The sequence below is a fragment of the Phragmites australis genome, chromosome 5 (genome assembly GCF_958298935.1).
Source record: "Phragmites australis chromosome 5, lpPhrAust1.1, whole genome shotgun sequence".
NCBI lineage: Eukaryota > Viridiplantae > Streptophyta > Magnoliopsida > Poales > Poaceae > Phragmites > Phragmites australis.
The window spans coordinates 39,307,314-39,322,963 of record NC_084925.1 but is presented as its reverse complement, the minus strand read 5'-3'; the positions used below and the strand labels follow the sequence as shown (position 1 = coordinate 39,322,963).

General features: G+C 47.6%; 2 protein-coding genes and 1 pseudogene across 5 annotated transcripts; 2 read left to right on the top strand and 1 right to left on the bottom strand.

Annotated features, from left to right (window-relative positions):
- Positions 1-34: 34 nt before the first annotated feature.
- On the bottom strand, positions 35-6,487 carry LOC133919596 (cyclin-dependent kinase F-4). Of its 3 annotated transcripts, none has more exons than XM_062364032.1 (18): positions 5,898-6,487; positions 4,544-4,792; positions 4,293-4,432; positions 4,053-4,184; positions 3,909-3,987; positions 3,742-3,810; positions 3,564-3,653; positions 3,345-3,483; positions 2,917-3,019; positions 2,763-2,815; positions 2,607-2,673; positions 2,182-2,290; positions 1,519-1,584; positions 1,371-1,439; positions 1,212-1,278; positions 1,014-1,130; positions 815-922; positions 35-725 (listed from the first exon to the last, which is right to left on the bottom strand). In XM_062364032.1, the coding sequence occupies exons 4-18, from the start codon at positions 4,058-4,060 to the stop codon at positions 493-495; spliced, it is 1,377 nt and encodes a 458-aa protein (XP_062220016.1). In that variant the 5' UTR covers positions 4,061-4,184; positions 4,293-4,432; positions 4,544-4,792; positions 5,898-6,487; the 3' UTR covers positions 35-492. The 3 variants fall into 3 exon arrangements, with proteins under 3 accessions (XP_062220016.1, XP_062220017.1, XP_062220018.1); XM_062364033.1 differs by having other exon boundaries at positions 5,903-6,487; XM_062364034.1 differs by lacking the exon at positions 5,898-6,487 and adding an exon at positions 5,738-5,760.
- A 1,908-nt stretch (positions 6,488-8,395) lies between these two features.
- Positions 8,396-12,680, top strand: LOC133919595 (polyamine transporter PUT1-like). 2 transcript variants are annotated; one of them, XM_062364031.1, is made up of 3 exons: positions 8,593-8,726; positions 8,827-8,920; positions 10,397-12,680. In XM_062364031.1, exons 2-3 carry the CDS (start codon positions 8,846-8,848, stop codon positions 11,858-11,860), a joined length of 1,539 nt encoding a protein of 512 aa, XP_062220015.1. In that variant the 5' UTR covers positions 8,593-8,726; positions 8,827-8,845; the 3' UTR covers positions 11,861-12,680. The 2 variants fall into 2 exon arrangements, with proteins under 2 accessions (XP_062220014.1, XP_062220015.1); XM_062364030.1 differs by lacking the exon at positions 8,827-8,920 and having other exon boundaries at positions 8,396-8,726.
- A 1,594-nt stretch (positions 12,681-14,274) lies between these two features.
- On the top strand, positions 14,275-15,304 carry LOC133918048 (ubiquinol oxidase 1c, mitochondrial-like; annotated as a pseudogene).
- Positions 15,305-15,650: the final 346 nt, after the last annotated feature.

Below are 15,650 nucleotides of genomic sequence, written 5' to 3'. Positions count from 1 at the left end.
TCATGTGCTGAAGTGCTTTGCAAGAGGCCCAACATAAAGTACAACAGGTTAACTACGTCCTCACCAAATACTCGTGGACTGTACATGCAAAACCAAATATCCACCCTTAGGGGCTCAAGGACTTACAGGTTATTAATGTGCATATAAACAAACAATTTGTGACAGGATTGGTGCAAGATAGCATTGCGTGACAAACCAAACCAAATTAATGGCACAATCATGTTTGTTAAAACATGGGGGCAAGCTTGATGCAAAAATAGATCAACGGCCCAGCAGAGGGGAAGGTCAGCAGGCTCTTGTTAACCAACTTACAGGAATTTGCAACTCTTCTACCATGTCACTTGGATGCAGCAGAACTAGGGAGACAACAAATCCGCGCAACCATCAACAGGCAAAGGCTCGGCTGCGCTATCCGCTTCAGCACACCGGTTTTTGCTCTGTATACCCTATACCCTCCTGCAGGTGACCAATTTTCGCTATACATACCCTCATTTAGCTGACCAATTTTCTTGTCAACCTCTTTGCTGGAGGGATCTCGTCAGACTTCCCGAGGAAGTCCGACTTGCCATGCCCAGCCTTCATCCTCGGGGCAGGAGCCTTCACAGTACTGCGTGTTCTCGAGGTCACAGACATATGGGAAAGCTTCTCAGTAATGGTTGAAACCTTGTGCATTGCTCCCCGGCCAGTTTCAGGCAAACTGCTTGAATGCCTCAGTACAGGATTCCCTATAGTTCCAAGAAAGTGGAAACTTTCAACAGTCAAAATACAAATTTCATGTAAGGATTTGGGCAAAGCAACTCTATAGGAAACTTGCCTGGGCTATTCCGAGCTGGTACTCTGTTCATAGTTAGTTTATTGTTCTCAGCTGGTCTTGTACTCTTCAGCGATGCCTGACGATCCATGCGAAGTTTTCTTTGTACACCTGTAAGTTGGATAACAAGAGGGACAATCAAAATACAGCCTGTAATACTGGCTTACTAAGCCCAACTAAAAAAACAGAAAATAAACATTACCAGTTTTAGATGAACCATTTGACTTTACAGAGGTGTTGCTTTGGGATTTCATTGTAGATAGAGTTCCAGTAGAGTATCTTCGAGCAACATTGTTTTCTGAAGTTCCTTTTGCTCCAACTAAAACAAAAGAACCAAATACTGATAAAAACAAAATATCCTTAATGAAGAAGCTACTAAGCAAACAGTGTGTTAACTAACCACATGGAGGCGTTTTAGGAAGCCCTGCAGCTTTTGACCGGACAGGAGGTGGAACGTATGTACAACCCTAAAAGTTGGCAAGGAGAAAACTGATTATGCTCCTGAGGAGACAAGAAGAGCACCTCATCAATGGTAAGGGAGTAGAAAGGATAGTATTACCTGAAAGAAGGTATGCTGGAGGACTTCTGTGGCCTTTGGTCTCTTGCAAGGATCCCATGAGCATAACGACTACAAGATTGACAAAAAAGTTAATATAATCCAATGGTTGAAAGATATACCATCTAAGACAATATAACTTAAAACTTACAGAAATGAGGTCGATCGCCTCGCTACTAGCTGATGTCATCACCTCTGACAGTTGATTACCTTTGATCTGCATGGATAGAAGACACACTCAAGATTAGATTATCATCAAGCTGTTATTCACATCCATTCACATAAGGGGACGCAAGAGGTAGCACAATCCAGAAAAACTGGCAATCAAGGAATAGAAAAGCATGCATAACGCCATAGTGTAGTACTTCTGGTATCTCATGCACGGCTTGGCAACAATACAAGGGTCAATAAAATGGAACTGTAGCAGAATGGATGAGATTCAAGAAAAACTAAGCATAAGATAACAGAATCTAACAATTTAGCCTGATTCAAATGATAGAGATTGTTTCACTTGTTTGCAATAAATAACTCCCCAAAAGATAGGGATCACCAGGAGAATTACAGTAAAAGCACTCACTCCAATGACAAATAAGCGTCGAATTGGACATTGACACGGCCTCCTAAACATAATCTTGACCACCAATTTCTACTGTAACATGTTTTGGAACCTAACGAAATTAAAATGTTACAAAGATAATTCCTTAGAAAAATTTGCTTTCATTAGTTTCAAATACACCGGCTGCATCATTTTAGGACGACAATTATTTTTTACTTGAGGCAGTACCAAAGAGAAAATGAACTCATGAATCTTGACCTGTGGGAACTGATACTTCATTGCTTCTGCAAGAGACAATCCTTGGGGCCACGATTGCTCATCTGGACTACCGATAACATTGCATATCTTGAGAATCTCATCCGCTTCACTAAATGGTGAGATAAGAAAACAGGAGTAAGCAAAAAACAACCACGAAGAGACAAGGAAAAAAAAGACAGATCTTAATTATTTAGTAGAAATGAGGGACCTGCAAGACCATCATCTAGAAAGATAATGAAGCAAACACACAAAAATTTGCAACCAAAATGTTCAAGGATGGACTGTAAAATTGAGATAGGTCAATATGTGACCTTTAGTGTGTGTTCAAGCATCGAGGTGCTACCAATGAGAAATCAGCAAACAAAATAGAAAAAAGAGATTTGAAAGTGACAAATTTAGTAGCACACATAGTCAACCAATATTACCTCGTGCCAGGGAAAAGAGGATGAAGTGTCAACAGCTCAGCCATTATGGCACCCATTGCCCACATATCTATGAGTTGGCAAAGTGAAGAACCATCAGATTATGAGTTGGTTCTATGGATAGCCTACCACTAAGCAAACAGTAAGTAGATCCCATACCAACTGCAGAATCATAAACAGATGACTGGAGCAACACTTCAGGTGCTCGATACCTGAGACATTCAAACATAGGGATCAACAAAAGATAAAAGATGGTTTCCTTTTATTGAGGCGCACTTGTGAGTGTTTAGTTGGGAGGGTGGGCAGTGCTAACCAGCGAGTTGAGACATATTCTGTGTATGGTGGCACTGATGAGACTTCCCTTGCAAGACCAAAGTCTGCTAGCTTTATGACATCTTTGCTAACCAACAAATTCTCTGGTACAATCAAGTAATGCAGCTATCAGTACAATACAATTCATGCATGAGTAAAACTGGTCGGCTGATTCAGATGTGACACACTCCATCTAGTCACAAGAAAGTGTCATTTTTTTGTTCCATGTAGTCAAAATATCTAAAGTTTGGTGATCAATATATTTTTGTATGATGAGACTAAACATTTGCAAATGATATGAATATATTTGTCTGGAAAAGTAGTTACATAACATTGTAATGTTGCTATGTTTTACACTTTGTTTTGTCACCAGAGGGAGTAGCTTCTGAAACATCTCCACTGAATTGTTGACAATAGACAAAAACCTACCAGGTTTGAGGTCACGATGAAAGTAGCCCCTCTGATGCATGTAAGCAAGAGCCTGAAAAATCTGAAAGCACCAGTTGCGGACTTCAGACTCCAAGAAAGGCCTGACTCTATCCTTCATAAGCTGGTAGAGATTACACTCCTAGAAAAACAAGGGTTGAGATTCAACAAGAGCACAATATTGGGGCAGTTGAATTTTTCTATCTATCACATCTTAATTACCATGTATTCCATTATGAAGTATAATATATCATTTTCCCTTATAACCTCCTTGAGCTTCACGATGTTAGGATGATTCATGCGCCGCAAAGACTTCAAGAAAGAAATATCAGATGAAAGAATATACTCTCATACTAGCTCGAAAGGGAACAACAGAAAGTACATCACTGGTCTAAAATACCTTTACTTCACGCAGACTCATACACTCCTCAAAAGAATAATACTTTTTCTTCATTTTCTTAACCGCAACCTACATTAGATCGACAAGTAAATTATTTCACGTTATCATATTTCATTGAGAGTTCATGGTAAAAATATGTTCCCCAAAAGTTTTAGTCAGATACATACAACTTCAGCATTCTGTTTATTTATAGCACGCCATACACTCCCGAAAGTCCCATCACCTACTTCCTTAATCAACTTGAATCTGCAGAATTAAGACATGTTGTAAGACAAAGGCAACTTAAAATAGCAAGACAATACAAAAGTTACCTATCCATTGTTCCGGTATTCCGGCTGTCTTGTACAAGCTTTTCCTTCCCTTCAGAACAATCAAGTCCAGAGAAATATAAAAAACCAACACAGACAGGTTGTCTGCCAAGTTCGAGCTGAGCAATCTCTTGTCTACAATTAGCAAATACGATACATGATTCAGTCAACAGACAGCTATAGCTCAGAGGGAAAAAAAATGAAATCTGTAAGGTTAATAAGGTCTAAAAGATAAACAAATACCTCAGTATCTTGGATTCTGCTCCACTCAGAACAAGCCAGATGCAACCATAGTAGAAAATTTCAAAATGTACACAATAGAGCAAACGTCAACAAACTAGGGGAGAAACAGATGTCAACTGAACGCAGCAAAGATATTAACCCTGCAAAGAGAGGAAAGGAAAAATGAAATTCAGAATATTCCAAGTAAGCCGCTAGAATTTAATTTCTTCACATGCCAATTGATGCAGAAAAGCCCAGAAAGATGTGCATACCCCACTTATACGAACATCTACTTCGGGAAAAGATCGCATCAGCCTGCTGTTGTTAAGCATAGAGGAGCATAGAACCACTATGTGTAGTTAACCAGAGAGGAGAGATGGATGTTCCCACGAGCTAAAACACACCAATCAAGAGTTTCTTTTGAAAAGAGCTGATTGCATTGAAGGAGATATGCTCGGTAGACCACCTTTTCCATGTCTCAGATGAGCACTTCAAGCTCCCAAAATCACTGCTGGTGCAAGCTAATGCAACAGATTAAGTCAGAAAGCTATAATATAATCTATAAGTGCTACTCTTCCGTGTATGATTCACACACAACATGCAAAAGGAATTAAAAGAATTGCTATTCAGCATTAAGGTATGTACCACAAGCAACCAGTTGGAACAGTGTAGACGCTCGACAAACTCAACCACATTCACAACTACCAGAACATGTCCAAATGTTGCACGATCAATCCATCTAGCATGCCCAAATATATCGGCGGACATAGAAATAAAAGACGATCTTGAGATTTCTAATGAAAGCTAGGATACTTTATCTTCTATTTGTGAACAATAACGAAATTATACCCACCACACATTGCTAGAAAGTATATCACCAGCATTCAAATGCGCACACTGCAGCATCATGTTCTTGGAAAAACAAATATAGTTGCATTTGCAGCTAAATTCAATACGAACTACAGTAATATCAATGTAGAACATGAGCATTTCTGGATATGAACATTAGCATAACAAAGGTACATCAAGGCTGCTATTCTATCAGTTGCAATAACGATTCAGCGTAGCATGACAATCATGATATACCCCGAATAAGCACATTGAAAATAATTCTGCTAGGTGATCAGCGGCAACAACAATTCATCGTGCGAAGACAATCAAGCAAATATGCACATACAACCATCTCGAAACAGGAAAGACTGCATTAGGTTGGAACTTAGTGGTAAACAACCTGCATTGCCACCTTAATCGCAATTTACCTCCTCTCCGCACCAAAAGCACAATTTTTTTATCGTCCATACGAAGGAAGAAAAAGGAGACTTTTTACCAACTTGGAAGAAAAAAAAAAGGAGCTTTTCCCATATAATCCAAATCATCCCAATGAAACAGATCCAAAACATTCTAAGCATAACCCACAGAACACAGCATCACGCAAGAGTCACTACTAATGGCACAAACGTACGCACAGTTCCGCATTCGACAGAACGCTCGGAACCCGCCCAGATCCGGCGCCTGGTGCACAGATCCGGGCCAAATCCCGCGGAGCAAGCAAAGCGACGAAGCACGCAAAGAGACAGTGCGCACAAAAAGCGCGAGGAGGGAAGATGAAGGGAATCGATTCCATACCTTACCCTGCGGGCGAGGACAGAGCATAGGGTGGTGTCTCCCCCACGTGGTTGCCGCGTGTCTTCCCTCCCTGCTCGCACAGCCCGCGCCGTGTCGCGGGGGCCCAACGGACGGGGGAAGGAAGCAAGCCGCACCGGCGGCGGCGTGGGGTGGGCTAGGTGGGGGGGGGGGGGCGATGAGGAAGAAGGGGGAGCCGCGGCCTGCCTCCACCGTCTTCCGGTTTCTACCCGCGTCGCGCTCCGTTACTTTTTATAACCATGGCCGCCACCGCACCACCCCGCCCGCCTCCTCTCCTCTCCTCTCCTCGCGTCGCCTCTCGCGCTCCGCCTCGCCTTCGCCTACCTGCCTTGCCTTTGCCTACCTGTGCGTGTCCGTCTGCCGCTCGCCCGCTCGCGGTGCAGCGTCTCCTCTTTTTTTGCCCGCTTTTTAACCGCTCTCTGCCCGTTTCCGGGTTCGCCGCGGCGGATGATGAGAAAAGATTCGCCTTTCACCTGCCCTCCCCACTTTTCCGTTCGTTTTCGACGGAGCCGCTTGGCAAGTTGGCGTCAGAGCGATTGCTCCAGAAACGAAGTTGGCATCAGAGCCGGCTGGCTTGAGATCGCGGCGTAATGCATTGTTAATGACGATTTGGAGCGAGATGACGATGGGACGCGGCACTTGTCGCCGGGTGGACTTTTCCCGGCACGATGGTGACGCCTGTGTGTGTTAGTGATGCCTACCAATTGCAACGACGCGTTCTAAGCAAGTCTGTATACGCTCCGTTCGTCTTGATGATCTGGTAACCGTATTGCGCCGCACCAAACACTCACACCCAGAGCTGCATGCGGTTGATTCTAATCTCTCGTCGCAGAATGATCATAAATCATGGTAGCTACTTTCTCACCGGTATTTCTACTTGGATCATTCCGTCGATCCTCAGTCCGATGGCGATGGACTTCGATGGTCCCAACTAGCGGACCAACCTGCTGCCGTTAGGTCACACACACTTGCTGCACCTGCTGGACACAAAAAGATGGCCCGGATGATCACGGGCCACAGCACCAAGTATGGTGCCCGTGCCTCTACATTCCGTGCCACTGACAGCATCGTCGTCTCGTCTCGCCTGGTCCCCGCCGGCGCTTCGCTGCCGAATGGGAGGTGCATTATGGCGTTGGATTGGTCCCGACGCAAGGAAGCTGACACGGGTCTCCGCATCAACCCATCTCTCCAGTTGGTAGCCCCTCACCATCGCTCGGTGTGATCGATCCTGAGAAGCTGCTTGCTTTGGTCCAAAGGACAAGTCGGTCCGATTAATTGTGGAATGTTAATAAACTGTTTCTGCCATTATTTGGGAGTTTGTTCTCGCTTCTCTGCAGATTTTGTATTTATGGGACGAGCGGGTGCAATGATTTCTCTGCCATTATCATGTGATGCCAGAACTGGTGAAATGACAAAGTGTTCATCCATGAATGGAGTCCACTGAAACCAGATTGCTAGCCTGAAATTGCACCCGCCGAAACTGAATCCCATGCAACTATGCAAGGAATAATAAATAATTCATGCACCCCAAGTCTGAAACTGCTGCGCAACCGCAAACCATCATAAGCTTCGTCCAGCCTGCCTGTTCTTTCGGAGATCTCTCGTTTCTCGTCCTCCTCCAAACCCCTCTATATATAATGCCTACATAAAAAAGGAAACTTAATTTGCATTGAGTCGTCAAATGCGACCGGACAGAGTGGGATTGGACGGGGATGAGATCAATCCATAAAGTCCACTGCTTGCTCACGTGCTCGATCTGATTACAGTAGCAGCAAGCCATGCAGGTAACACAGCAGATGAACCCTTGCCATGCAGGCACACATGGAAAGATGCTCTCTCTTCTGGACTTCTATCTTGCACTGCGTCCTCTGCATCGGAGCCACCGGGGTGGGTCAGCAGTCCAGTGCTTGACCTCTCCTTGCATCCCAGACCCACACGGCCTTGGTTGCTCTAGGATACTCGTACAGATTGTCCGAAACAATAGCAGAGGAAAATGTTGAAAATGCCACTGGCCATGTGCACCGATTGCTCCAGAGAAAGGCAGGCGCTTTTCTATTTTCCTATCCCTTCCTGCAGGCAGATTGTTTGCCGATATGTACTGAAACTTGTTTCTTTTTTCGTCAAGCGGCGTCGCGATGGCGGCGGTGGGCAAGCGGCGTGCAGCGGGAGAGCAGCACGCAGACGGCGGTGCGACGCGAACAGATCGGACGGGCGTCGGATGCCACTTGTTAGGAATAGATGGAGAGGCACTAATTAACATGAAAAAAACCTCCAATATGAAGAGAATAAATCACGGAGATAAATCTCTAATAGGATGGTGTAAGGTAGAAGTACAAGAGTTATTTAAGGTATAGTATGGATGTCTATTATGAAGTTGTATCTTACTAGAACTCTACTATTATTTAAGGTATATTATCCAACATTTTCTTATTGCCGATGTGCACTGAAACTTCCTTCTTTTTTCGTCGATTCACCCAATGGCACGCACTCCTTTTGCGTGTTTCGGAGAGGAAAAGAAAATCCTTGGTGTAGTCCAATCCAGCCGTGCAAGGCTGTGCTAGCTCATGAGTACTTCACGCTGGGATCGCAAGGAAAGTGACCTCTTACTCTCCCCCTCTCGACTCTGCTCCGTGCTTATACAGGTCCACACCGCGCGGCCCTGCGCACTTGAAGATTGGACAGGGTTTGCAGAGACGAAATCAGGAACTCATGGCGGCCGCGGGACGGTCGGAGGTGCCGCTGGCCGTGATCCAGGACCGGTCGGGCTCGACGGCGACGTCGGCGTATCCTGGCTCAGACACCGGACAAGAGGTGAGCTCGCTCGGTCTCCGTCCCCATCCCTACCCCTTTTTCATGTGCGCTCTTGTGTTCGCCGCCGCCGCTCAGTGGTAAGCTGCTTCGCACGGTGCAGCGGTCATGGTGGCCGGCGGATGTGGTGGCTGGCACACGTGGAGCTCTTTGCTTCGACGTTAGTGTCCTCCGTTCGCCAGCCTGCCTCGTCGCCGGTAATTCCTTCTCCGTTTGCACTCTCTTTTTTTTTTTGCAGTTTTTTTTTTTTTGAGAAACCGCAGCTTTTACAGACTTGTGTGCCATCCCTATCCTGGGCCGTCAGAGTTAGGTCCGGCCCATGTTTACTCAAGTGCGGAATGCTTCGGCCGTATGGTTAGCCAGCACGGCCCAATACTGGTCCAGTTTGCTGGGGTATTAGGGAGAACCTGGACCTGGAGAATTTTATTTATTTATATATTTTTATTTTTTAATATTTGCAAAAATACATGGCTATTTCAAAATATTGCGCATTTAGATTTCTGTTGCCAGTTGGAAGAACAGCAGTAAAATGTAGCCTATCCAACGGGCGATTATAGGACCCATGACATAATGGTTAAAAATTAAATACCGTGTTCAATGTGATATCCACGTTAACGTGTCACCTAACTAACAGTTGACATGACTCTACTGAGCCCACAGAAAAATATATCACCCGTTCACCTTTTCATATATGCTTTTTCAATGGACTTGGACAGTATGTGTCATGATGCGTGCGTGCAAGCATGTGAGGCGACACCTACCGAAAAAACATGTCTAAAAGTAAACATGAAAAAGCGTATGTGAAAAGGTGTCAAAAAAGTCTTATCATCCTTTAAACAGTGACATCAAAGGTATTACTAGTTGATAGTGCGACACGTTAATGTAGACATCACGTCAGCTAATATATTTAATTTTAACCTGTTGAGCCATGAGCCTTACAAGAGTGACCTCGCTATCGCCCTTTCAACTAACAATGATAATCTATATATACAATATTTTAAAATCCTCATTTATTTTTGCAAATATTGAAGAAAAAACTCGGGCTTGGACTGGCCTGGCCGCTCCAAACGTAACCGGGCTTTTTCGGCTGTGGAGCTGGGGACCCATCCCGATGTGGCCGCTGTGATTTTGCCACGGTGCGCCAGCAGCTTACAGGTGTAGCCGGAGCAGGCTGCATGGCCGTCTCTACAGCAACAGGTGTCACCGGCCGCCGCTATCTTCTCTGGGCGCCGCCGCCGCTTAGCGCAACAGATTCGCCTCATGGTGGTTGAGCCAGAATAATTCTGGTCCGGTGGTATTCGGATGCTTATGTAGGAATGGAGGTGTTCGTCGATGCGACGACGACGACGACGACGACGGATACAAATGCAGGATTGCATGCAGCCTAGGCATATCTCGAATTCCGAACTCTGCATTGAGAGCGACACGGGATATATCTCCAATTGCAATGTTTCAATTTGAGAAACGAACGCAGAGCGAGAGTATGATAATAGAGATTACAGGCTCGCACGGCTGCTTCTTGTGGTGAACCTTTGTCTCCTTTTCCAATCTGTTGCATGTTTCATGCTTTATACTCGGTGTGGTTTGATCTGACATCTGAACCCGAATCCTGCTGCAGTTCTTACTTGGTACGATGCTATCATCTGACCGATCAATTTGTCTCCAACATGCAGAAGCCCACCCAGAACACCGCATCAACAGCCAGCTCCGCTCCGATGGGCGAGTGCAGCACGGAGTACAGGGGCCTCCCCGACGGCAATGGCGAGGGCGCCGAGGCGCTCCGCAAGGTCTCCATTGTCCCGCTGGTCTTCCTCATCTTCTACGAGGTCTCCGGCGGGCCATTCGGCATCGAGGACAGCGTGGGCGCGGCGGGGCCGCTCCTCGCCATCGCCGGTTTCCTGATCCTCCCCGTCATCTGGAGCATCCCGGAGGCGCTGATCACGGCCGAGCTGGGCACCATGTTCCCGGAGAACGGCGGGTACGTCGTCTGGGTCGCCTCAGCGCTCGGCCCCTACTGGGGCTTCCAGCAGGGGTGGATGAAGTGGCTGAGCGGCGTGATCGACAACGCCCTGTACCCTGTCCTCTTCTTGGACTACCTCAAGTCCGCCGTCCCGGCGCTGGGCGGCGGCCCGCCGAGGGCGTTCGCTGTCCTGGGACTCACGGCGGTGCTGACGCTGCTGAACTACCGGGGTCTCACCGTCGTCGGCTGGGTTGCAATCTGCCTTGGGGTGTTCTCTGTCCTGCCTTTCTTCGTCATGGGGCTCATCTCACTCCCCAAGCTCCGGCCGACGAGGTGGCTGGTGGTCGACCTCCACAACGTCGACTGGAACCTGTACCTGAACACTCTGTTCTGGAACCTCAACTACTGGGATTCCATCAGCACGCTGTCCGGTGAGGTCGACAACCCCGGCAAGACGCTGCCCAAGGCGCTGTTCTACGCGGTCATCTTCGTGGTCGTGGGCTACCTGTACCCGCTCCTCGCCGGGACCGGCGCGGTGCCACTGGACAGGGGGCAATGGAGCGACGGCTACTTCGCGGACATAGCGAAGCTGATGGGCGGCGCGTGGCTGATGTGGTGGGTGCAGGCGGCGGCGGCGCTGTCCAACATGGGCATGTTCGTGGCGGAGATGAGCAGCGACTCGTACCAGCTGCTGGGCATGGCGGAGCGGGGCATGCTCCCGGCCTTCTTTGCGCGGCGGTCGCGGCACGGGACGCCGCTGGTGGGCATCCTGTTCTCGGCCTCCGGCGTCCTGCTGCTCTCCTCCATGAGGTTCCAGGAGATCGTGGCCGCCGAGAACTTCCTCTACTGCTTCGGCATGCTCCTTGAGTTCCTGGCGTTCGTGCTGCTGCGTGTGCGCCGGCCCGACGCGCCGCGGCCGTACCTTGTCCCGCTCGGGACCGCCGGGTGCGTGGCGATGCTGGTGCCACCCACGGCGCTGATCGTAGTGGTGCTCGCGCTGTCGACGCTCAAGGTGGCGCTGGTGAGCCTCGGTGCGGTGGCCGTCGGGCTCGTGCTGCAGCCCGGCCTGAGGCTCGTGGAAAAGAAGGGATGGCTCAGGTTCGCCGTCAACTCGGACCTGCCGGACATGGGCGCGACACACCCACCAGCCGCGCCGGGCGAGCCTTTGGCGCCATAGCCCGTGCGCTAGAAAAAACGAGCTGGATTTGGGCTTCACTTCACAGTACGTCAAAAAAAATTGGGCTGGATAGGCCTCCATGGAGGTCTGCATGCCTGAGGACTGGTAAGGCCGTAGAAATGCATCAACCGGAATTCGATTCTAAAGCTGCGCATACCCAGTGTACGTTTCACGTCAAACAGCAGCACAGCAGTCATCCAATCGAACCAAACATAGCACGATGGATTGCACGTGCTAGCAGACCGACCCTCCATCCATTTCGTATAGTGTGGTTGGTGACATGTTGAACGGTGACCCCAAATGCTCTTGATCGTCAGTTCGTCACACGCGCATGGCTGCCCGCTTTATGGCAGGAAGCATGAGATGGACTCTGCAGCAAGGATTGGGATTTAGCATGTCATGTTGTCAATTGAAAGCACCTCTAAAGCTGTTTAAAAACAACTCTAAAATGTGGACCGATAGCCCACTGCCGCTTAGGGCCTGTTTGGATGGCTGAAATGTTTCTAATTTTGGATGTTTTTGGTAGGATCGCTACCAAATGGCTGAAAAACATTTTTCAGGAAAAGCCTACGGGTGTGAAACGCCTAGAAAGCTGTTTCTTAGTATTTGCACATGTTGCCACTGCCCGAGCACAATAGCATCCTTCCCATATCCATGCCACAACAGGTTCCTTTTTCGTCCCATCTTTGGTGCCTTGAAATTATCCACCGCCCTAAGTCCTCTGTCATCGCTCGAGCTGTCCTGGAGCAATGCGTCGCCCCTCGAGCCATCTGGAGCACCATGCCACCCCTTTGGCCTCCCTGGATTCAGGTGCCTCCCCTCCGGCATAAGCGTTGCGCCAGGCTTGCGGCGCTGCTCCAGCTCCCCGAATCCGCATGCATAGCACTTGTAGCACACTAGCATTGGTCCACGCACCAACCTACACCATGCCGGCCCGTGTCTCAGGTGTTGCCACACGTCAAGCAAGAGCCACGAGCAGAGGTATGGTTGTGGACCTTAAGCTCGTTTAGTTTTTTTATTGTGTCATGGAATCAGAGGCACGTTGGTTGGTTCATGTAATACAATAGATAGTTGATTAGGGTTTGGATTGACATATTGTTTGATGGAGCTCATATTTGTCTGTTTTTGTGGCCATTAGTTCATCATATTTGGGTTTGATCGAGCTCACAACTGCTGATTGTTTGATCGAGCTCACATATGCGGGTTTGGGGATCACATAGATGTTCTAGGAATGGTGATTTGTATGTTTCATATAATTGCATTATGCGTAGATGCTCATTGATCTGGAATGCGTCCAAGGGTTTCAAGTTATCAGCTAACTCTATTTTGCTAAATGTTTGTGCTGTTGTTGTGCTTGTGCTGGATATTCAATATAGGCTTGTGCTTGTGCTGGTAATTGAAGATAGGCTTGTGCTTGTCTTGGATATGAAAACAAAAGGCCTATTGTGCATGATTGGGTTAGTGACAATGGTGTTATAATATGTTTGTCGATTTGCTAAGTGCTATAATTGTTGATTTGTAGATGGTTGAGGCTGATTGGTCCGAAGAGAACACTTGAGTTATTTGTAGATTATTTACTGAACAAGTTAGATGTGGAAATCGTTCGAGCACCCATTTGAACAATGTAGAGTACAAAAATGTGATTTGCAAGTTTCATGAGGAGACAAGCATTTTGTACAATAGATGCCAGTTTAAGAATAAATGGGAAAAATTGAAGGTAGAATATACTGCTTGGAAGGATTTGTTGAAACAAATAGGTATAGGTTGGGATGAAAAGAAGGTGACAGATCACATGAACAACGATTAGTGGAAGAAGATGAGAAAAGTAAGTTTGCAAGCTATAATTTATTTGTTTTTTTCATGCTTAAACCAATAATAAACTTATAACATATACATACATGATTTTAGGAAATTCCAAAATGTGGCAAGTTTAAAGAGAATGGGCTTCAAAATGAAGATGAGTTGAAGGTTATTTTTGAAGACCTTCATAATACAGGTCATGACCACTTTTGTGCTTTATCAGGTGTAATCCCTCAAAGTCCTAATTGTGGCTCGAATGGTGGTGATGAGGAGGCTAAGTTAGACGATGATAGTGAGCTAGAAGAAATAATACCAAGTGGCAAGAGCAAACAAGAGATCGTGTGGTGATGACAAAGATAAGGGAAAAAGAGCGAAGACAAGTGTAAGTGGATAGAAGACCAAATTAGTAAAATTGTGTCCTTAAATGAGAGATCTATAACTTTTGTTGAGTCAATGGCAAGAAAGAAGGATAGCTCAGGATGTTCCATCAAATAAGTAATGGAAGTGGTCTTGCTTCAGGGTAAGTACCCACTGTCTCCTGCGTAAAGGTCGCATCTTTGCTAATCGGCGTCTAAATTGGCGTGCCCCGTGTGCTAATTCTGCAGCCTTGAGGGATGTACAAGCTAGACACCTCGATCAATCTGACCAGGCACCACGAGCCCAGGTGCTGCTCGACAAAATCGCCTACTGGACCGTCAAATTGCTACGCGTGCCAACCGACATCTTCTTCCAGGTCTTCCGATTTCTCTCCTACCTCTCTCCCATTTTCTCGGAGTGTACATGTCAATCTCCGAGAAAACGAGGCAAAAAAAAGTAAAATATTTCTGTCGATGCTAATACGGCGAGTTGATTGTGTGCAGAGGAGGTACGGCTGTCGGGCGATGATGTTGGAGATGGTGGCGGCAGTACCGGGGATGGTGGGCGGCATGCTGCTCCACCTGCGCTCGCTCCACAGCTTCGAGCACAGCGGCGGCTGGATCTAGGCGCTGCTGGAGGAGGCCGAGAACGAGCACATGCACCTCATGACCTTCATGGAAGTGGCCAAGCCCAAGTGGTACGAGCGCGCGCTCGTCCTCGCCGTGCAAGTCATCTTCTTCAACGCCTACTTCCTCGGCTACCTCATCTCACCCAAGCTCGTGCACCGCATCGTTGGCTACCTCAAGGAGGAGGCCATCCACTCCTACACCGAGTACCTCAAGGACCTTGAGGTTGGCAAGATCGAGAATGTCCCTGCCCCATCCATTGCTATCGACTACTGGTGCCTCCCCGCTGACACCACGCTCAAGGACGTTGTCATCGTGGTGCGCGCCGACGAGGTGCACCACCGCGATGTCAACCATTTTGTGTCGGTATGTTAAGATCGACACTATCAATTCTTGTGTACGTGGTTCGAATGAAGTGTTGTGCATGGGTTGTGACATCTGAGTTGTTTTGCTTGTGATGTGCAGGACATCCATTTCCAGGGGATGGAGCTCAAGGAAATGCCTGCACCGTGGGATATCATTAGAGCGGGTTTGCGATCGGCTTGTTCTTCATTCTTAGCAAGGAAACAAGTGTAGCTACGGTGAGGGAATACGGTAGGAAACATCTAGTCAAGTGTTGCAAGGTGAAGATGGGCGGTTCCCCTAGCTCTCTCCCTCCGGTGTCGGCCTCCCTGGCTGCGCCGCCATCCCCCCTCAACCCCGATGCCACCTCATTCCAACCTGGTTCAACCAGCCACCCTCGTGCTGCCACAGATTTGCCGGAGTGGCTCCGTTTTAGCCCCCTCTTCTGCTTCTTCATTGGCCTTCGATGTTCCTTCGTCGTCCCGTCATCCTCCATACTCCGTCGCAGCCATGCACAAGGAGACCCCGCACGACATAGCTTGGGAGTCACGGCTTCCTCAGGCGACTCGTGCTACGCCACCTCCCCGCCTCGTGATTGGTCGTGCATTATCATTGCATCAGGTTGTTGGGCGTCAACGCCATTCGGTCGTCGATCCAGATGGCTG